General features: G+C 39.9%; 1 protein-coding gene across 16 annotated transcripts in view; it reads left to right on the top strand.

Moving 5' to 3' along the window:
- SESTD1 (SEC14 and spectrin domain containing 1) overlaps positions 1-22076 on the top strand; it is a 127377-nt gene that overhangs the window by 42514 nt on the left and 62787 nt on the right. For all 16 annotated transcript variants that reach the window (XR_010591597.1, XM_065561910.1, XM_024114743.3 and 13 more), the window contains 2 exons: positions 7289-7379; positions 11160-11273. Coding sequence is in view for 15 of the 16 variants with exons in the window: in XM_065561910.1 (XP_065417982.1) it covers positions 7289-7379; positions 11160-11273 (205 nt within the window). In the remaining variant the exon portion in view is untranslated. The remainder of the gene's footprint in view (positions 1-7288; positions 7380-11159; positions 11274-22076) is intronic.

Genomic DNA, 22076 nt, shown 5'->3' with positions numbered 1-22076 from the left:
TTGCTGAATTTTGGCCAGAGTTCAATGGATTCTATCATTAACTATGGGTTTGATAGCAAAATTATTAACTTCTGTGGGAGACTTGCTTGTGGAAAAACTGCAGGTTCAGATCTATATTTATTTGGCCAGATATTAATTTATTTGGTTGGATCTGCTGATGGGGGGCAGAAATTATCCAACAGAACTGGCAAGTCATCCTCAAATCTTAGTTTTATCATTTTGTGTTTGATTTTTTCCCCTCCGCAACTGAATGCTCATGTTTCCAACATGGTTTAAAGGACCAACTATAACAGAGCGAGAGAAAGAGATGTTAGCATAATTAAATAAAAATGCTTTATGCCTTTTTTTTGCTAATGGGAGTATCAGAACTTTTCAAATATATAGACTAATGATCTGGCCCCAAAGTCAAGACCAAAGAGAAGAAAAATGAATATTACGAAAAGAAACCTGAGACACTCAGGTCACTCCTGTAAAGCTTGATTGAATAATTTACTTGTACTCCTTAATTAGTTACATGCTTGTTAATTGTACATTTGTGTTTTGTTTAAAAAAAAAAAAAAAAGTTGCAACTTTTACAAAATTGTGCTAATCTTATTCATGCAAGTAGTCTAATTGACTTCAGGGTTTGGTCCTGTTTGTTGAATACATGTAGACATAAGTATTCTACCAAAATTAGTTGTTGTACTATCTAGCTGTGATATATATTGCACTTATTTTGCTTAAAGCTATCTGAAAATTCACACTAAGCATTGCTCGGACCACGTGTAAACTGTGAAACACCTATGAAAATAAAGTTTGACATTCCCACCATTGGTGTTGACAGTCATGCAGAATAATAATATGGGAGACCATCCTGATTTACTGTTGGTTTAATAGTAGAAAGAATTTATTTTTTAAAAAAGTGTTTTGCTTAAATATTAAAGATTCTTGGTGCTCTTCTGGAAGGCTTTAAAAAGCTTGTGAGTTAGCATTTTGTACCCAAATCAGGCTTGTGAGTTTCCAACAAATATCAAGCCTAATTCTTTAAAGCTTTACATGACTGGTCTTACCTGTGAGAGTAGTCCTGTTGACTTGTATGGGAGTTCCATCAGGGGATGGTTTGCAGAACTGGACCTGAAGTTATACATTGTTTAACATAGACTAGCTCAAAATTATGCCTCACTAACTTCAGTAGCTGATGGTGTAACTCCAATTTTTTCTTTTATTAATGTGAAACGGTTTGTGGCAGGCCAGACTTTTATAGTGTTGAAGTGAAATTTCTTTGATTTGTACAACATCCATGAAATACTGCTGTGGATTTTTAAAACAAATTCTTAGCTATTGAGTAGAGGTGTCTTTGTTATGATATATGATATGATTTAAAATATAAAAACTTTTTTAAAGTGCAAGAAAAGATAAATGCAGAAATATTTCATGTCCTTCAATGCCCTGACAATGGAGTTTGCAGGCTTCACTGTTCTAATGCACAAATCAGTTTTACCAATTTTTTTTAAAGCTTAAATGCATTGTGTTAAACATTTTATTTAACCTTTCAGAATTGGATAATTTGTTGTTTTTTGTGGGTTAATAGGTGATGGAATATACAAATGCTGTTGTTTGTTTCCATTGACCTTAAGAAAATAATATTTCAAAGGAATATGATCGTGACGGTATTTGTGTTTGCTGTATTCAAGGTTGGGTTGTGTCAGCTCCTATATAAATCTTATAGTTATAACTTGGCTTTCAGAACTTGCTCTGGCTGTGACATTGCAAACAGTCAACCTAATTTTCAGTGGGGTCCCTGGAAAATCTTATGCATGTCTTCAGGCGGTGCAATTTAAATATAAATAAAGTAAAATCCAGGTACACAATGGCAGCCATGTTGGAAATTAGTTTATTCGTAAACTAAAAATTGACTAATTGTTTTTGTTCTAAAAAGAAAGTGAAATATGCTTATGAATATTTTTCTACCACTCCAATTGATTCCCCCCCCCCCCCGATGTTTAGTTGGTTCTTATCCATAATGTAGGCTAAAGTTCTGATCCTGAAAGTGCTTACTACCTAGCATACTGCTTGCTGCTGAGTAACTGTATTGGAAATCAATGGGATTATTGTAGTAGTAGGCGTGCTCTGTATGTAAATTTTCAGGAGCTAAACACTTTTTTCATTAAAAAATAAATTAAAATTGGCAAGGGAACTGTATATTGATTTTTTTAAAAAAAAACCTAGTATATGCACACCATTTTTCTTTAAGTACAGCTCATTATAAGTGATAGTAAATCCATCTCAGTCCCATAATGGTGTAATTATAGTAAACTAAAACTGTATACATGTAGTAATATTGTATGTATTTGAACAATGACTAGAATGTCTTACTAAACAATTTCTAGTCAGAGCTGCCACTAGTGTGCATAGTTAGTTAATGCTATCTAATGTTCTCGGTTGCTTATCACTCGCTGAACTTTTAACTGTTGAGACTGAAACTTCCCATGCTGAGTCATTTCACCGAGAAGCTCTAGAGCAGTGGTTCCCAAACTTTAACAACCCATGAACCCCTTTCACGAAAATACCAAATCTCAGGAACCCTCTCCTAAAAATGAGTTTCCAGGGGTTTTCTCACTTACCTGAGCATAAATTATAGAAGCAGTGATCTTGGAAATAATTTGTTTTTTTTTATGACACATTTATTACACACTATTTATGATTACATTATTATTTCTCATTACATTATTAATTTTAAGTATCAGAGGGGTAGTCGTGTTAGTCTGAATCTGTAAAAAGCAACAGAGGGTTCTGTTAGTCTCAAAGGTGCCACAGGACCCTCTGTTGCTTTTTATTATTAATTTTATTACATTATGAAAACGGCAACATTCTTCCAAGATTTCACTTTTGTAGCTCGTATCACTTCAATTAAGCCTGTTATAGGACAAGGCTCCTACATGTTTCATCAAGGAGTACCAGATGAGAACCATCATGAAGGTATTTAAGAAGCCAACTTAAATAAAGAGTTCCTCCCACAAGCATTTGGGTCTTGAGCAATCCAGGTGAACAACGCACGACTATAACAAAGCTTAAACTTGTTCTTCGTAATAATTTTAAAAACAACACTAGCAGTATGTTTAATTTTAGAAACAGCAAAAAATCTCCTCCTCCCTTTCCATTTCTCATAAGGAGTCTTGAAGTTTAAATCTTCTCAGTGTGATAGATGTGCTTGCTTTGATCTGCATAGCTCTTGGAAGTCCAGAACCTCTGGAGAAAGATAGTCTCAGGTCTGCTTCGGCATTGAGTCTGCTTCTGTATTTGGTTTTCGGATGTGCATACGAGGAAAATGCTTTCTCGCACAAGTTGTTGAAAACAATAACAAAACAATAGTAGCTTTTTCTGCCAGCAGGGGGTACCCGTTTCTTAAACTCAGCGAAAAGTTGATCAATGACAGACTTCTGAAACTCCTTTTCAGTTCGTAATCACAGGAGATCACAATCAATTTCTCTTTTTCCTCAGTGCTCAGTATCTTTGTTGAGAGAGTGGTATCATCAAAGGGGTTGCGAATCCAGTCATTATCGCCTGACACAGCTGGAAAGTATTCCCTGAACGTTGTACAAAGTCCTTTTAGGTGTGCATTTATATTGGTTTTAATGCACTGATTCAACCAAAGCTTATGTTCTGTTAGGAAGTCATGAAGAGTACTGAAACACTCAATTTGATTGTTTTCCAAACACCTTTCTCAGAACTGCGACTTCTTTATCATGGATTCAGCTTGGTCTTGCGCATGTTGAAAACTCTTATAGTGAGGCCTTGAAGAGCTAAGTTTAGGTCATTAATCCTCGAGAAAATGTCTGCTAAATAAGCTAGGCTCTGGAGCCAGACATGATTTTCCATACAGCTGGTGAGGTGGAAAGGGTGGCTGTTGAAAAAAACAAGGATTTCCATTCTAAGCTCAAACAAGTGCACAAGGATTTTGCGACATGAGAGCCATCTAACTTTGGTATGGGGCAACAAAAAATTGTGTACACTACCCATTTCTTCACAAAGTACGTGAAATATTCTGGAATTTGTTTGTCATGATTTTATGAAATTTACCATTTTCACTGCATTGTCCAGCACTTCCTTCAGACCCTCAGGCTTGTGTTTTGCTGCGAGAGCTTGTCTATGGATACTGCAATGAGTCCAAGAGACGTTTGATGCAACCTTTTTTGTTTGAGCTACGGTGTTCTTCCCTGTCATTGATGTGGCCCCATCAGTACAAATACCTAGGCAAGGAGACCAATCTATTTCCTTTTCTTGAAAATGTGCATTAGTCAGATTGAAGATATCTTTTCCAGTTGTATGTTCTTTCCATGGTCAGCAAAAAAACAAGTCGTCTTCAACCATACCTTCATTCACATAACGTACAAACACTAGCAAAATAGATGGATGAATCAACTGATGTTGGTAATCTAACTGTATAGCATAATATGGACTATTTTTCACTCTATGTACAATTGTGGTCTCTACATTACTTGACGTCATTAATTTTTTGCGGCAACGTATTATTGGACAAACGGGGGAGGGATAGCTCAGTGGTTTGAGGATTGGCCTGCTAAACCCAGGGTTGTGAGTTCAATCCTTGAGGGGGGCCATTTAGGGATCTGGGGCAAAAATCTGTCTGGGGATTGGTCCTGCTTTGAGCAGGGGGGTGGACTAGATGACCTCCTGAGGTCCCTTCCAACCCTGATATTCTATGATTCTATGAAAGGTACTATGTCAATCCTTTTTGCAGCCTTTTCTCCAAGCATGCAATGAACTGTCTTTTATACATGGACCAATCAAGCTCTCTGCTATGGGCCTCTGATGCTTTTGCTACTCGATAGCTCACTCGGTGTGACACTTCAAGTGTATTTTTGTTATCAGTACTTGCTTTGGATACAAAACTGGTAATGTCACTTTTACACTTGGCTAATTTTCACTTGAAAAAATCAACAGGCTTGTCGAGTTGTGTGGGGTGTCTAGTTTCTAAGCGGTGCTGAAGTAGAGTAGGTTTGAGGCTGCTGTTTGCTAGAACGTCACCACAAATTATGCACTCTGGTTTTGTACACTCTTTCTCACCAGTGTTGTAAAGCCATATTTTATATAATTGTTGTCATATTTTCTTTTCTTAATAAGCAACTTTCCAGGACCATCATGATCATTTGACTTAGATTTTCCACACTTTGGACTTGACGACACACTAGCTGATGTCGAACGTTCGTTTTCTCATGTCTTTACACTTTCCGTTTTCAGCCACGTGTCCAACAGTTCAAATAAAAATAACACACTGAGAATGCTAACAAACGAACAAACTAGTAAATGAGAAGATTCACTCAAGTCTCATTAAAGCAAAATCACACACTACCGAGAATGCCTGAGTATGGACTAACTGAGGGTCGTTACCACCACATTGGCTACAATGACCTTGGTTCCAGCTGATTTCAGGGCCGCCCGGGGGGGAGGCAAGTGGGGCAATTTGCCCCGGGCCCTTCAGAGGCCCCCATGAGAGTTTTTGGCAGGTCCTTCAGTGCCGCCGAACACACCCGGAGCGAATGAAGGACCCGCTGCCGAAGACCCGGAGCTTCTTCCGCTCCGGGTCTTCGGCAGCAATTTGGCGGCGGGGGTCCTTCACTCACTCCGGGTCTTCAGCGGCAATTTGATGGCGGGCATCCTTCACTCACTCCGGGACCTGCCGCTGAAGTGCCCCAAAGACCCGGAGCAGAAGGACCCCCACCACCGAAGACCCCAGGCTCCCTGAATCCTCTGGGCGGCCCTGGCTGATTTGGTGTGCAAACACTTCTTCTTCCGGCAGCAGGGGGGTGCAGGGCCAGGGAAAAATTAGCCTGGATGGTCCCCCAGATACAGCATGGCTCCCCCTCCCACTCTGCCCCTCATGCCGCTGAACTTCCCCTGTCTGCCAGGGACAGGGTCCCAGCTGCCGCCTGCGCACCAGGGTCCCAGCTGATGGCCCCGCACTCCACGGGGCTCTGGCTGCCCGCCCCACATGCCTGGGTCCCGGCTGCTTCCTCCCATGCCTGGGGTCCCTAGGGATGGCTCCGTCTGCCATTACAGAATTTTTTCTGAGAACCCCCGATACATTTCACAAACCCCCAAGGGTTTGCAAACCCCAGTTTGGGAACCACTGCTCTAGAGCCTTCATGTTTAAAGCAGGGACTTACAATTTGGCGAGGATGTTACCCTGAGTCCACCAAAATTTGTCCAAGTTATAAGCTGCTGAAAATTGCCATGTGCATGTTCTCAGTGAAGGTTTGTTAGACACCAGCAGCTAAATTCTCTGAATGTTCCGTCTGGACAAGCATGCCCTAGCCCAGAGCCGTAGGCGCTGAGCAGGACTCTTTATGTTGCTAGAAGCTGTGGTACCTGGCACTGGAATTGGGAGCATGGAGAGAGATTTTCTGTATTTTGTATGTTTCCCTTCCTGACACCTAGGCAAGTAGGAGGATGCTGACACCGGGCACAGACAACCTTAATGCTGGCATTTCCTAACCTTTGAGCACTTGACTTTGTAACGTTAAATGTTCTTTCAACATTTTTTTATATGGAAAATATACTTCTTTGAAAATTATATATTTTGTACTTAAAGTTGTTAAGTTAAAAAGGGAGTAAATAAATACTGTCAATTTGAACTACATTTTCCCCTTTTATATCTCCTTGCAAAGTCTGTATTCTTCTAGCTGGCTTTTTGTATGTTGTACTAAGGACCCTGATTCAGAAGAACACTTAAGTGCATGTTTAAGCATGACCCTAAATGTTCTCCTGGATTGTGACCTAGATCAAGTGATTTAGGAACAGGACATGGAAGTTGTATTCACTTCACTGCAACAGACTTCCTGGGTGACCTTAGGAAAATTATCCTCTCTATGCCTCTGTTACCCATCTATAAAATACTGTACTACCTCACAGGGATTTTGTGATATTTATTTGTGTAATGTTTATAAGGCACTTTATAATCATTGATAAGAGGAATTGCAATATAAACACAAAATATAATAAATATTTGATACATTTTCTGGAATATTAATGCTGTTTAAAAAATTGCTAGTATGGTACAATAATAAACAAGTATGCCTGAGCAATACAAGGGAAAAATATTTTGTAAGTGAACATACTTCAATTTTTAAGGGAAGATTTTTAGGAAGTAAAATTGCAAAATTCCATAGCAGTGTCCTACTTTTAAAATGGTTGTGATGAAAGTCAGTAATAGCCAAGCTAATCACTGTGATATCTGACATTTTGTTCTCGAGTTTTACTGTTTTCTAAAAGTATTTCTTTTTTGTCTTAGTGAAAAGTGTAAAGCTAGAGGATTTACTGTGATAGTGGATGGCAGAAAATCTCAATGGAATGTGGTAAAGACGGTTGTGTTAATGCTCCAGGTAAATCAATTTTTATGTATTCACAGTCAGCAGATTAGTTTTATAGATGGAAGTCAAAATGCTGCGTTACTGAAACAGCTGAAATTTCTTTATTGGGAAACAGTCAATTTGTAATTTAATTACACAATATATGCTGTGTTGCACAGAATTTTGTAAGTAGAAGCAATTAATCTGAAAAGGGGTTTATATACTTCTATAGAGAGTTATTCAAGTTTTGATCTGAGCAGCCTTCTGTTCAGCTCTAGATAAAACTTGTAGAAGTGTATTACCATGTTAAATGTGAATAGTTTACAACATCTGGGCCCTTTGAATCATTGATGCTCCTCGATTCTTTGGTGCATCTCAGTGACTTTCATATTCTATAGCTAGTCAGGAGGCTGTGGCCTTCCCTCTTTAATATAGGCATGGCAGTGGTTTTCCAGCCTTTGTCATTTCCAGTAGAGACTGCTGGTTGGGCATTCTGCTTATGTTTGTTTATGAAGCTTATCCAGGAGCTCCAGCTAGTACAGAATACAGGTATGTTGCTGTGTTGAAGTCTTTGCATTGGCTTCCTGATACAATTCTAGATTTTTATAGCTTTTATTTCTTTGAATGTTTTATATCCAAACCCTTTTGAGAGACTGCTTCTCATTCCATGGCCTATCATAGCATTTAAGATCAGCTTCTTGCCATTGCCTGGAATTAGAGACTCCTCCTTAGGCAGTAAAACTTTCTCAGTTGAAGGTCTCCATATGTGGAGTTTGCTTCCTTGCGAGCTCCTTCAAAACCTTAGTCTAGCAAGCTCAGAGCAGCATAGACTTAGTTTTTATTTGGTTTAATTTTTATCTGATTTTCCTGTTTTATATTTTATTCCTGGGGGGGGGGAATGAAAGTGGCTTTTAATTGCAGCAATTTTTATTTTTAAAATGTTTGCTGTTAATAAGCGCCTAGCTGCTACTGTTAATTGGCAGTCTAAAATCTGTATTATTAAAGTGCCATAAAAGTTAGTCTCCAGAAACAGAAGTAAAAATCTTTTTGCTTTGTAACAACATAGTTAAATATACAAGAAGTGCAAGTGCCTTTCCTTTTTGTGTTTCTCTGATCATTCTAAAAAAAGAAAATGTTAGTGCCAGCTATAGAAATGTAACGGAATTATGTGGGAAAAGACTAAATGCATTTGCCTCTAATTTTGATTTCTAATAAATGAGAGAGGATGTGGAATGCAGAATCATTCTTAAGAGTAAGTACTCAGAAAGCAAGGAAGCACAAAACTTTTCACTTTTTAAATGAGGGGTAGAGGGGAAGATCTTAGTTGAATAAGCACAATAACTATAATCTTGCAGTTTCAATTTGTAATGAATCTGGCATAGACAAATAATTTGAATTAATACATTAAATTGAAACTGAAAGAATAGACTTTTAGGGCCAGATTTTCAAAAGCATCCTCTATATTTGCATGTTCTGCATTGCACATGTAAGGGCTGGTCTACACTGGGGGGGATCGATCCAAGATACGCAACTTCAGCTACGCGAATAGCGTAGCTGAAGTTGAAGTATCTTGGATCGAATTATCTGGGGTCCAGACGGCGCGGGATCGACGGCCACGGCTACCCTGTCGACTGCGCTACCGCCGCTCACTCTGGTGGAGTTCCGGAGTCGACGGTGAGCGCGTTCGGGGATTGATATATCGCGTCTTAACGAGATGCGATATATCGATCCCGGATCAATCGATTGCTACCCGCCAGTACGGTGGGTAGTGAAGACATACCCTAAGTTTATAGGTGTTCGCATTTGGGCATTTTGAAATTTGTATTTATTTGTGCACTCAAAAAGGGAAATTGGGAGTTTATTCAATTATAACATGGACATTTGAATGTTTAGGGTTCCCAGAATGCCTTGTCTTGTTTTGCTTCCTGACTACAATCAATCTGTGGGCTTCTTTCCAGCTTCCATAGTGAGCATTAGTGCTACTTCTTACTGTATCAAGGGACCAAGCTTTTCGTGTCCACTGAAGTTAGAGGTCTCTCTGTGGCAGTGATGTTTTTTTATAAATATTTTTACAAATTTGAGAGATTCAAATTCTATTTGCAAAAATAAAACTTCTCTCGGGTAGATTTAAAATTATACCTAATAGAAGTGGGAGGTGCTGCTTTATAGATCCATCACTTACATCAATAGGCTGCTAATTCTTCTCTACTTGGCTGACTGATTACTTATCCTTTGTCAGCTTTTTGTCAGTGTTAGTTTCCCGACTTTTGATTTTTCAGGAAGAGCAACTCTTTCCTTTTCGCCTTATGAGTAACTTTAAGAGCTACTGACTGACTTAATGAGATAATGAGATTTGACATTTGTACCCCCCAACCTTTTCTTTTTTGTCAAGTGCCTGTTGCCTCTTTCCTTAAGTCTGTATGAGTGCTCTTCAACAGGATGTACATCACATGTTCTAGAATAATAATGATGTTTAGAAGCACTTGATTTCGGGCTTCTGTCTGTATATGTAATGTGTCTTATTGTTTCTGTTATGAAGAGTAATATTTCACATACATTTTCTTGCCCCTGCAAGTAATCATATTTCAAATTATCATTTAGAAAATTGAAATCACTTATTTATGCTGATCACTTCTCATATTTCTCTGGTTCAACAAAGAAAATCAATTAAGTCACTTAACTTTTTTAGTGAGGCAGTGTTTGGGTTGAAAACGCTGTAGGGGAATGTGTGTTTAAAAACAACTGTTTCTGTGAGAGTGGAGAAAAACCCATGAAGACAAGCTGTTTTATTTTTTGTTTTGTTTTGTTTTTTTCTTCCCCTATTAGATTTAGGTTTTGCAAAACCTTGTTTTTTAAATCTAAATTTTGGGTCAGTTTTAATTAATTGTCCCTTATTACTTGTTTTTCATCTTAAAACAAGATAATTTAAAATCAGTTTTACTCACAGTGCTTTTCAGTACTCAGTACTGTATTCATATATCTTTGTCTTAGCATTACAGTGGATGACATCACAGAAGAATAATGTGTATAGCTGCCTGTATTGTGATGTGAGGACAATATATAAATAGGCAAAATATATTTGAACTCCAGTTTTGTAAGGAAAATATTGATTTGTCAACTTAATGCATAATTAAAAATATTTAATCAATTTAATGATATAGATCGTTTCTATTCTGGAAACAGTAAACGTTATAGTTACATTATAATAGCAGATCCATTGATCTTAAATCCTGATTTAATAGTAAAATATATATTTCTCATCTAGCTTAACTTGTTTTCTTTATTGTGATGACCTAGCTTTAGAGTTCTGACTTCAAATATAGTATCAATTAACTTGTATAAAGCTTGCAATTTAATTTCTTTTCCATAGTATATTCTCTAGATAATATGCAAACAGGCTATAAAATGAAAGTCTCATATCAGCCTTAACTATAGTTTTGTTACCACAATATTGTAAGTAATATTCATTTAGGTATATAGGGTTGTTGTTTTTTTTTGTTTTGTTTTCCGTTACTGATGGAGGGTGGCTAGTGGTTAGAATACACTTTTGGGAATCAGGAGACCTGATTCTGTCCCTAGCTCTGTTCTGACTCACTGTGTGCGTTAGTGCAAATCACTTAATCTCTGTATAATTTCTCTCTGTAGAATTAGTAAACAGCCACCTATGTCACCTGGATGTTGTAAAACTTGTTTAATTCATATTTGTAGAGAGTATTAAGATTCTGGATAAAAGGTGCTGTCTAAGTGCAAGTTGATTTTGCCATACGTGAGAATTTAATCTTGAATGTTTTATCTGTTTCATTTGTTTTGCAGAATGTTGTTCCAGCTGAGGTATCGCTTGTTTGTGTAGTAAAACCTGATGAATTTTGGGACAAGAAGGTGACACATTTTTGTTTTTGGAAAGAGAAAGATAGACTTGGCTTTGAGGTATGTATAGTCATTTTTTTTCCTATCAGGAATGTTGACTCTAAGCATGCTAGAATGATACATACCTGATTGAAATGGATATTTCTTAAAGAATGCTTATCAGTATTCCAGATTGCTTTGTAGATACCTCTGAAAAACTACTGTGACTTATTGCTTTAAAAATATTCTTTAGCTGCAAAAAGAATTTCGGCAGACTCTTAAATGAAGTTTTGGAAATGGAGCTTTGCTGCTTTTATGGTGGTTTGACTATGATGATAAAACTGTTTCATACCACTTCCCATGCTTTTAGCTACAAAAATTGTTGTATAATGCTGTAGTAAATATTCTGTATGTGGCTCCACCACTGTGGGCTGTTTGGATGTTCCTCTTCTGCTATCACTCAGGCAAGAGCAAACATTTTGAAGGTACAGTCCTTGGTCTTGCTAAATTCATCTCCTCCTTATACCTCTTAATTTTTGGTATTAGTTGCCAAGGTTATAGGCACCCTATGTTTTTCTAAGATTGATTATGTTCTGACTTGCATGAAACAGTGTGTGTATATATAAGGGATTGCAAACCAGAATAGTTGCATCCTTTCATCTTTAACAAGGGTAGTGGAGTCGAGGGAAAAATAAGACTGCATTATGACAAGTAGTGTTCTGAATGTGGAATGACTAGGGTGACCAGACAGCAAATGTGAAAAATCGGGATGGGGTGGAGGGTAATAGGAGTCTATATAAGAAAAAGACCCAAAAATCAAGACTGTCCCTATAAAATCGGTACATCTGGTCACCCTAGGATTGACCCTTCATACTATCATTGTGAACGAGTCTTGTCCAAACTGAAATTTGGTCTCCTGTGCGCATAAGTAGATATAATGTCCGGTCATCCATTGTTCTTCACAGGTAAATCAAAGTGACTTGAGGGGGGACCTCCTTCCCCTTGAAAAGGATCAGAAGGAAAACACTCTCCCTTTCTCCATGATGATAGACAAATGTTTCTTCCTGTTGCCGGGATTATAACATGTTCTCAGTTTCCAAATATTCCTATAGAAAATATGAGGGAGAGTGGGGATGGGAAGGTAGCAGCCCAAAGATAGACACAATGTTGTCTTCTGTGACTGGGGATAAATAACTGTCTACTTAATATGTAAAGTGTAAGATGTCCCTAAAGATTTCACCAGTAAGAAAAAAGAGAGCACTCTAAATACTTCATATGGAATTTAGGGAAGTTCAGGAAGCATTTGAAGTTGTAATGTAAAGAAAGTTTCTTCCCATGTCATCCTGTAAACCATTCCTTTTTTTGTTCTTTTTCATCCTTATTAGTTGTAAATGTTACAGGCTCAGTGGTTTGAAATTAATCTCGTATACACTTCTTTTTTACATCCCTTTCCTAAAGGCTCTTCTTGTGACTTCGCTAGAATATCTTTCTAGACAAATAAGCAGAATACCTTAAGTAAAAATCTGATATGCTAATAAGGCAAAGTTAACGTTAAACAGTAATATGGCGGGGTAGGGCAGGAGGGAGGATTTTATTTGATCTCAAGGGTTTGTTCAACATCAGTCATTAAGTTATAGTTACGTGTAATTGAATACATTAAGGAGAACCATTTAATGAAGAATGTTCTACCTTTGTAGTGCTGGTGTAGGTCATTTGTACTGCTGAAATTAAACCTCTGTGTTTTTAAAATACAGTAAATACATGTGAGTAGTCCATAGTGAGTTATTTTGAGGGTGAAAGCACAGAAAAAGTCCAAGTGCTGAAATGCCAACATTCTGTTCTTTTCTGGTCAAGAGGAAAGCTTTTCCAACAAATCTTTCCTAATGACTCTGGTACTGTGGCTTGATGGGTATGTACTCCAGGATATACAGGTCACATATAAGTGAATAGAGACATGGTATACTGCTATCTTAAAAAATCCAATTTGAATGTAATATGTAAATTCAGCATACTGTTATCAGCTATTAAGGCCTGTTTTGTAAAATATTTTCAGATTTGGTTTTTTTTTTTAATTTGAATAAAAAAATCAAGGAAAAGGGAGCACAGTGGGCACCTTCACTCTTCTTCTCCCCTCCCCCCCCCCCATCAAAGGTGTGAGAGAACTTATGAAATCTTCACTTTCTTGGCAGGAGATTGCCTTTGGCCTGATGGTTCCAGTTTTGCCATTTTGTGGCATTGTCTGACTTGAGCTCTGTTATGCTCCCCTGCTTCATGTTCTTTGTCTGTTTCTCTGTGCAGTAAAACACGGAGTAGGCAATGGGGAGAGTGAAACGTGTGAGAAAGAGGAGCAATTGGTGAGAGTAGCCAGTGATCAACTTATTTCAACATCTCCACTCATTCATACTTTAGAGAATTTGCTACTTGGTTACAGTTAGAAAAGCTGACTTACTAACAGTTGGCTCAACAGATCTTATCTTTTTGTGTATCCCAATTTTTATCTGTTTTAGAGATGATGGTATGTCTTAATCTCTTCGTTTTACTCCTTTTAGCACTGCAGAGCAGTGATATGGCTGTGAAAGAGTGTGTTCTAATCCGATTCATGAATAGAATCATTAACTAATTTGTAATAGCATAATTTTTATTACTTGTGGTGAAAAACACAGTTTGACTTTGGATTGAATTTGCAGCACTAGCAGTTAACAGAGAGAGGTTTTTTCCTAACTGAGCATATTTGATCTGGAAGTCACTGAGACAATAAACATGAAACCTCATGGTGCCATTTTTCCAGTCATTTTTCACAGTATAATCTCACTTTAACAACAGTGATTGCTATAATAAATCACTGACTCAAGAAAAAATGGCACTGGAAGCACATGACAGCCCAGGCATCCTTCTAGTATCCAGCATATTTGAGACTTACAATGTTTTAAAAGTTGCCAACACAGTTACTTGAAGTGTCTGGCATGGAGAGAGTTTCCCATAGGTATATTCTGGCTAATAACATTCATAAGATATAATTGTGTTTGCATATTATTAACCACTCTGCGTTTACCTTTTATGTATTGTGAAAGACACACGGTTGTATGATGTGCATGTATTGTGTATAGGCATGCAACACATGTTCTGCAAAGAGATATTTGTGAGTCCCAGGTCACTTATTAGTCCATTTGATTCTTACTGAAACATGTTCTATTATGTTCAAAAACTCATGGAGGATGTGTGAGGTCCCAGGAACTGGAGAAGGGCCAACATAATGCCTATCTTTAAAATGGGGGGAAAGTAGGACCCATGAAATTATAGACAACTTCAGCCTAACTTTGATACATGGAAAAGATACTGGAACAAAATATTAAACAATCAGTTTGTAAGCACCTAGAGGATAATAGGGTGATATTAATCGCCAGTATGGATTTGTCAAGAATCAAATAAACCTAACATCCTCCTTTGACACAGTTCCTGGCCGGGGGTGGGGTGGGGGGAGTAGCAGTAGACATGATCTATCTTGATTTTTAGTAAAGCTTTTGACACAGTCCCACATGACATTCTCATAAGCAAACTAAGGAAATGCGGTCTAGATGAAATTACTACAAAATGGATTCACAGCTAGTTGAAAAACCGCATTCAGAGAAGTTATCAATGGTTTGCTGTATCTAGTAGGGTGCTGCAGGGGTCTATCCTTAGTCCAGTACTATACAATTATTTTCATTAATGACTTGGATAATGGAGTGGAGAGTTTGCAGATGACACCAAGCTGGGAGGAGTTGGAAGCAATTAGGAGCACAAAATGAGAATTCAAAATTACCTTGACAAATTGGAGAATTGGTCTGAAATCAATAAGATGAAATTAAATAAAGATAAGTGCAAAGTACTACACTTAGAAAGGAAAAATCAAATGTACATCTACAAAATGGTGACTAAATGGCTAAGAGATGGTACTGCTGAAAAGGATCTGGGGGTTAAGTGGCTCACAAGTGAAATATAAGAACAATGTGGTACAGTTGTGTGAGAGGCTAGAAGTGTCATAAGTTCATAGATTTACTCCTGGGGGAATTCAGCACCAAAAAATTTAAAATTCTGCACACAATATTTTAAAATTCTGCATATTTTATCTGTCAAAACAACAGAATATAATCACGTCAGTTTCAATTATTTTGGTAATTTATTTCAAAATACCTGTCAGCAACTATACCTGTAACAATACAGACCAAAAAAAAAAAAAAAAAAAAAAAATTCAGGAAATGTTTTTTGACAAATATATTCCTTACTAGGCATATTAATACAGAACACTGAGTAATAATTCATAATTCATTTAAACTACAATACAGAAACACATTTCCCGCATTCCTCAGGCAAAGGCTTGGGCGAGTCAGGGATAACAGAGGAGCTGAGGAAGAGGGAAGTAATTGCTGGGAAGGAGCCTGGGTATGAATTTGGAGGATTCCTGTGTGGGTGGAGAAGTATGAAACAGGTTGTTTTGGAGCAGGGAGGGATTGTTAGAGAGCCTCCACCATGTAGACCCTGGCTGACCCCTAGCCTCTCTCATTCAGTCAGGCACATCTGTCCCTGCACCCTCACTCCCATTCAGCTGCTGCCCCAGTCTGTCCTCTCCACTAGCCCTTCTGAGCCTCAGACTAATCCCACTGGAAAACCTGAACATACCTTAAACCCAGAATCACTGCATTTCTTGGTGTTTGCAATTTGCATGCAGCTCAAAACTGCCCTCAGACTATTTTCTCTGCGTATGGCATCCATTTAAAAAAATCTTCTTTGACATTGATTCAGATATAAGGCTGTCAGATTAGCTTTTTGAAAATCAACAATCAGTGTGAAGAGAGGAGAAATGACCCATTTGCTCTTTTATCCTTGTGCAACTTTTGGAGCAAGTTTTAAAAGACTTTCCAAATTTAGGATTGGGGCAATAGGTAATCAAAAGCTAGGAAGTAAAAGCAGCAAAAATTTAACTATCTGGAAATCGTTGAAAGATCAATACTTAGCGTAGTCAATAAAATAATATTCTTCTGTGTCCAAGGACTGAATGGTAAGTACTGTAAGGCTTTCACTGCAGCAGCTAGACCATTGTAAATTCTTAACTGCTCCTTTAAAGATTTCTTGTGACAGAAATAAACAGAACCATATTGCAAAATCTGAAAATACATTTTTAACACATTAAATATTGGTGGCTATTTGTGTCAGTTTCCATCAACTCCAAATCACAACTCTGACTGAAAATATTGTGCTTCCTTATCTACCTTCCTTACATATTTATGTAATCGGCATCACTGGAATATTTTCCCCAGAATATACAAATAGCGATATTCTATCTCTTGTCATTTTCCTTCTGCCCCAAAATAGCTTGAATAGCTTGTAGAACTTTGTTTTGTGTATTAGGGTCCATGTGTTGGTTTAAAAAAAATGTTGAAGGAAAACTAAATTGTTCAGCATGCTGAAGTGCTTTGTTGAATCATGGTGTTCATTCTCAAAATGGTTAAATATACGTTAGTTGAAACACCCATGATTGCTATAACTGAAAACCTACAGGAAAATATCTTTGCTCACTTTGTGCATTTGAAAGTGCTTTGGCCTCAGTCTTGCCAATACTTAGTCATGTGCTTAACTTTTGATAGGCTGTCCTTATATTCTGAAATTAAATTCTGTCATTGAACAGGTATCTGTATACCACAGCTATTAATATTTTTTCATAGCACATTTATCCCCAAGTTGGAAGAATAATGAAATTGCAAAAAGATCATAATCTTACCATAATTTTTTTTGGCTAAAAATTATAATTAAGGAAATCCTTGTGTGAGATTTGTAGATATTTTTAATGCATATCAGTGGTATTTAGCCACTGAAAATTTCAGTTTGCACAAAAATATTTTTTTTAAAAATCTAGTGAATGTTAATTAGAGCATACTCTTTGCCCCTCTTTTATCCCTCCAGTATTTTATTTGAGGATTGTGAAAAGCCCAATTCCCCTCTCTCCCCCCCCCATGATGATGAGCTTGTACATCAAGTATTTATATGAATATAGCATGTTTGTGGGTTGTTGAGTTTTTGTGTTTTAATTCTGGAAACATTAGGCCTATTCTTCCAAATGGAAACTATTCGAAAAATTCAGGCTGAATCAGGGAAGCATCCCTGTTCTTACATTCTTTTCTGAGTCTTAAGAGGGAACCAATGTGAACATCAAGATTCTTATAATGCTTATTAGACTTGTTAGGAAACAACGAGGAAGTTACACCACTGTGTAAAAGCCTGCTAGAGGAAAGTGAATGGATGGGTGAAATCACTGGTGAATTAAAGAAGAGAGTCTGAGTAGTGAGTGAAATCAACTGAGAGTATGCCTACACTACGAAATTAGGTCGATTTTATAGAAGTCGATCTTTAGAAAGGGATTTTATACAGTCGATTGTGTACGTCCCCACTAAGCGCATTAAGTCAGCGGAGTGCGTCCTCAATACCGTGGCTAGCATAGACTCTCAGAGTGGTGCACTGTGGGTAGCTATCCCACAGTCCTGGCAGTCTCCACTGCCTATTGGAATTCCGGGTTAAGCTTCCCAATGCCTGATGGGGCAAAAACATTGTTGCGGATGGTTTTGGGTACATGTCGTCAGTCTCCCCTTCCTCCCTTCCTCCCTCCCTCCCTGCCTCCGTGAAAGCAATGGCAGACAATCATTTTGCACCTTTTTTCCTGGGTTACCCGTGCAGACGCCATAGCACGGCAAGCATGGAGCCTGCTCAGCTCACCGCTGCTGTGGCGAGCATTGTAAACACCTCACGCATTATCCTGCAGTATGTTCAGAACTTGGCTAGGAGCCGCCAGCACGAGGCTGATTGTGAGGAGGACATGGACATGGATGTTCCTGAAAGCACGGGATGTGGCAATTGGGACATCATGGCGGCAGTGGGGCAGGTTGATACAGTGGAACACTAATTCTGGGCCTGGCAAACAAGCACAGACTGGTGGGACCGCATAGTGTTGCAGGTATGGGATGATTCCCAGTGGCTGCGAAACTTTCGCATGCATAAGGCCACTTTCCTGAAACTTTGTGAGTTGCTTTCCCCCACCCTGAAGCACAGGAATACCAAGATGAGAGCTGCCCTGACAGTTGAGAAGTGAGTGGCGATAGCCCTGTGGAAGCTTGCAATGCCCGACTACTACCGGTCAGTCGGGAATCAATTTGGAGTGGGCAAATCTACTGTGGGGGCTGCTGTGATCTAAGTAGCCAAGGCAATCACTAACCTTCTGCTATCAAGGGTAGTGACTCTGGGAAATGTGCAGGTCATAGTGGATGGCTTTGCTGCAATGGGGTTCCCTAACTGTGGTGGGGCGATAGATGGAACGCATATCCCTATCTTGGAACCGGACCACCTTGCCAACCAGTATGTAAACCGCAAGGGGTACTTCTCAATGGTGCTGCAAACACTGGCAGATCACAAGGGGCGTTTCACTGACATCAACGTGGGATGGCCGGGAAAGGTGCATGATGCTCGCATCTTTAAGAACTCCAGGCTGTTTGAACAGCTGCAAGAAGGGACTTACTTCCCAGATCAGAAAATTACCGTTGGGGATGTTGAAATGCCAATAGTTATCCTTGGAGACCCAGCCTACCCCTTGCTCCCATGGCTCATGAAGCCATACTCAGGCAGCCTGGACAGTAGTAAGGAGCAGTTCAACTATAGTCTGAGCAAGTACAGAATGGTGGTAGAATGTGCCTTTGGACGTTTAAAAGCTCGCTGGCGCTGTTTGCTGACTAGGTTAGACCTCGGCGCAACCAATATTCCCATTGTTATTGCTGCGTGCTCCATAATATCTGTGAGAGTAAGAGGGAGACGTTTATGATGGGGTGAGAGGTTGAGGCAAATCGCCTGGTGGCCAATTTTGAGCAGTCAGACACCAGGGCGATTAGAAGAGCACAGCTAGGCACGCTGCGCATCAGAGAGGCTTTGAAAAACAGTTTAATGACTGGCCAGGCTACGGTGTGACAGTTTGTGTGTGTTTCTCCTTGATGCAAACCCGCCCCTTCATTGATTTTAATTCCCTGTAAACCAACAACCCTTCCCCCCTTCGATCACAGCTGGCAAAGGAAATAAAGTAACTATTGTTTTGAAACCAAGCATTCTTTCTTTATTAATTAAAAAAAAGTGAGATAACTGACAAGGTAGGCCGGTGGGGGGAGAAAGGAGGGAAAGACAATGCCACATTGCTTATTGAAGCCACACTACAAATCAAAACTGTTTGAATGACAGCCTTCTGTTGCTTGGGTCATCCTCTGGAGTGGAGTGGCTGGGTGCCCAGAGCCTTTCCCCTCCCCCCTCCCCCCCGCATTCTTGGGTGTTTGGGTGAGGAGGATATGGGACTTGGGGAGGAGGGCAGGCGGTTATACACTTGATGCAGCGGCAGTCTGTGCTCTTGTTGCCTTTCCTGCAGCTCCATCAGACTCCTTGAGCATGTCCATTTGCTCCCCCATTAGTCTCAGCATCGCCTCCTGCCTCTTCTCATCACCCTCACTGAATGCTTTCCTGGCCTCTGTCATAGATTCATAGATTCTAGGACTGGAAGGGACCTCAAGAGGGCATCGAGTCCAGTCCCCTGCCCTCATGGCAGGACCAAATACTGTCTAGACCATCCCTGATAGACATTTATCTAACCTACTCTTAAATATCTCCAAAGATGGAGATTCCACAACCTCCCTAGGCAATTTATTCCAGTGTTTAACCACCCTGACAGTTAGGAACTTTTTCCTAATGTCCAACCTAGACCTCCCTTGCTGCAGTTTAAGCCCATTGCTTCTTGTTCTATCCTTAGAGGCTAAGGTGAACAAGTTTTCACCCTCCTCCTCATGACACCCTTTTAGATACCTGAAAACTGCTATCATGTCCCCTCTCAGTCTTCTCTTTTCCAAACTAAACAAACCCAGTTCTTTCAGCCTTCCTTCATAGGTCATGTTCTCAAGACCTTTAATCATTCTTGTTGCTCTTCTCTGGACCCTTTCCAATTTCTCCACATCTTTCTTGAAATGCGGTGCCCAGAACTGGATACAATACTCCAGCTGAGGCCTAACCAGAGCAGAGTAGAGCAGAAGAATGACTTCTCGTGTCTTGCTCACAACACACCTGTTAATACATCCCAGAATCACGTTTGCTTTTTTTGCAACAGCATCACACTGTTGACTCATATTTAGCTTATGGTCCACTATAACCCCTAGATCCCTTTCTGCCGTACTCCTTCCTAGATAGTCTCTTCCCATTCTGTATGTGTGAAACTGATTTTTTTTCCCTAAGTGGAGCACTTTGCATTTGTCTTTGTTAAACTTCATCTCCCTCTATGCATTCAGCTGTGCCCTATCAGTACAGAAAGACTGCATGAGCTCGGAAAACATGTCATCACGAGTGCGTTTTTTTTCGCCTTCTAATCTGCGACAACCTCTGGGACGGAGATGATGGGGGAGCGTAGAAATATTTGCACCTGCGGGGGGATAAAAAGGGAGAGTAGAATTTAAGAAGATACAGTTCTGAGAACAAAAGGGAGACTCTTTCACAGTGAATCAAGCAATTCACAGCAGACAGCACATGTGCTTTAGGTACAAGGTCGCATTTTGCCTTTTATATTGAGCGCCTGCCGGTATGGTGACACATCACACACAGCTGGGCAATAGAATTTAGTTTCCAGGCAGCTATGGTAAGCCAAAGGGTACGTGGGGTTGGCTTCTTCCGCCTTCATAACATGTGGGAATGGTTTCAAACTGCAGCGCCCTTCTTTCCCATAGAAAGCAATGCCAGTTGGGTTTCTCATTTAAAAGGAGGGGCTGCGGTTTTTGGGTGGATGTGCAGCACACCCCTCCCTCCACCTCACCATGTGGCTATTCTCTGGGATGATCCCTTTTAGCCAAGCGCAAACAGCCCAGCATGAATGGGGTCCTTTTACTGTTCCCTTACAAAAATTCCCCTATTTCAACCAGGTGACCATGAATGATATCACTCTCCTGAGGCTAACACAGGAAGATATAGACTGAATGTTGCTTGAATGCAACCAAAACTCAGGACCATTCGCTGCCATGCTTTGTGCTGCAGTGATTCCAGACTACTTGCTACTAGCTTGGCGTGGTAAAGTGTCCTATTGTGGAGGGTGAAATAAGGCAGCCCTCCCCGGAAACCTTCTGCAAAGGCTTTCAGAGTACCTCCAGGAGAGCTTCATGGAGATTCCCTGGAGGATTCCCGCTCCATCCCCCAGACACGTTAACAGACTTTTCCAGTAGCTGTACTGGCCGCGAATGCATCCCAAGTCTTCAGGGCAAATCAAACATTAAACACAATTGCTTTTAAACCCTGTAGTGTAGTTACAAATGTGCACTCACCAGAGGTGCCTTCTCCGCCTTCAGGGTCGGGGATCCCACCTTGGCTCCAGGGTGATGAAAAGGTCCTGGCTGCCGGGGAGAATGGATTCACCGCTTGCCTGCTGCTTATTCTCCTCCTCCTCCTTTTCCTCATCCACAAAATTCTCCTCCCTGTTGCGTGAGACTCCCCCCTTGCAGGTGTCCACAGACAGTGGTGGGGTAGTGGTAGGGTCCCCCCTAGAATGCCATGCAGCTGATCATAGAAGCGGCATGTATGGGGCTCTGACCCGGAGCAACCGTTTGCCTCCTTTGTCTTTTGGTAGGCTTGCCTGAGCTCCTTAACTTTCACACAGCACTGCTGTGTGTCCCTGTTGTAGCCTCTCTCCAGCATGCCCTGTGCGATTTTGGCATATATATTAGCATTTTTTCTTTTGATCAGAGTTCAGCCTGCACAGATTCTTCTCCCCATACAGTAATCAGATCCAGTGACTCCCGTTCGCGCCATGCTGGAGTTCGTTTGAGATTCTGGGGGGACTGCATGCTCACC

This window comes from Chrysemys picta, chromosome 11 (genome assembly GCF_011386835.1).
Source record: "Chrysemys picta bellii isolate R12L10 chromosome 11, ASM1138683v2, whole genome shotgun sequence".
In the NCBI taxonomy this organism is placed as follows: domain Eukaryota; kingdom Metazoa; phylum Chordata; order Testudines; family Emydidae; genus Chrysemys; species Chrysemys picta.
The sequence above is the reverse complement of the archived record's forward strand: the minus strand, read 5'-3'. Positions and strand labels throughout refer to the sequence as shown.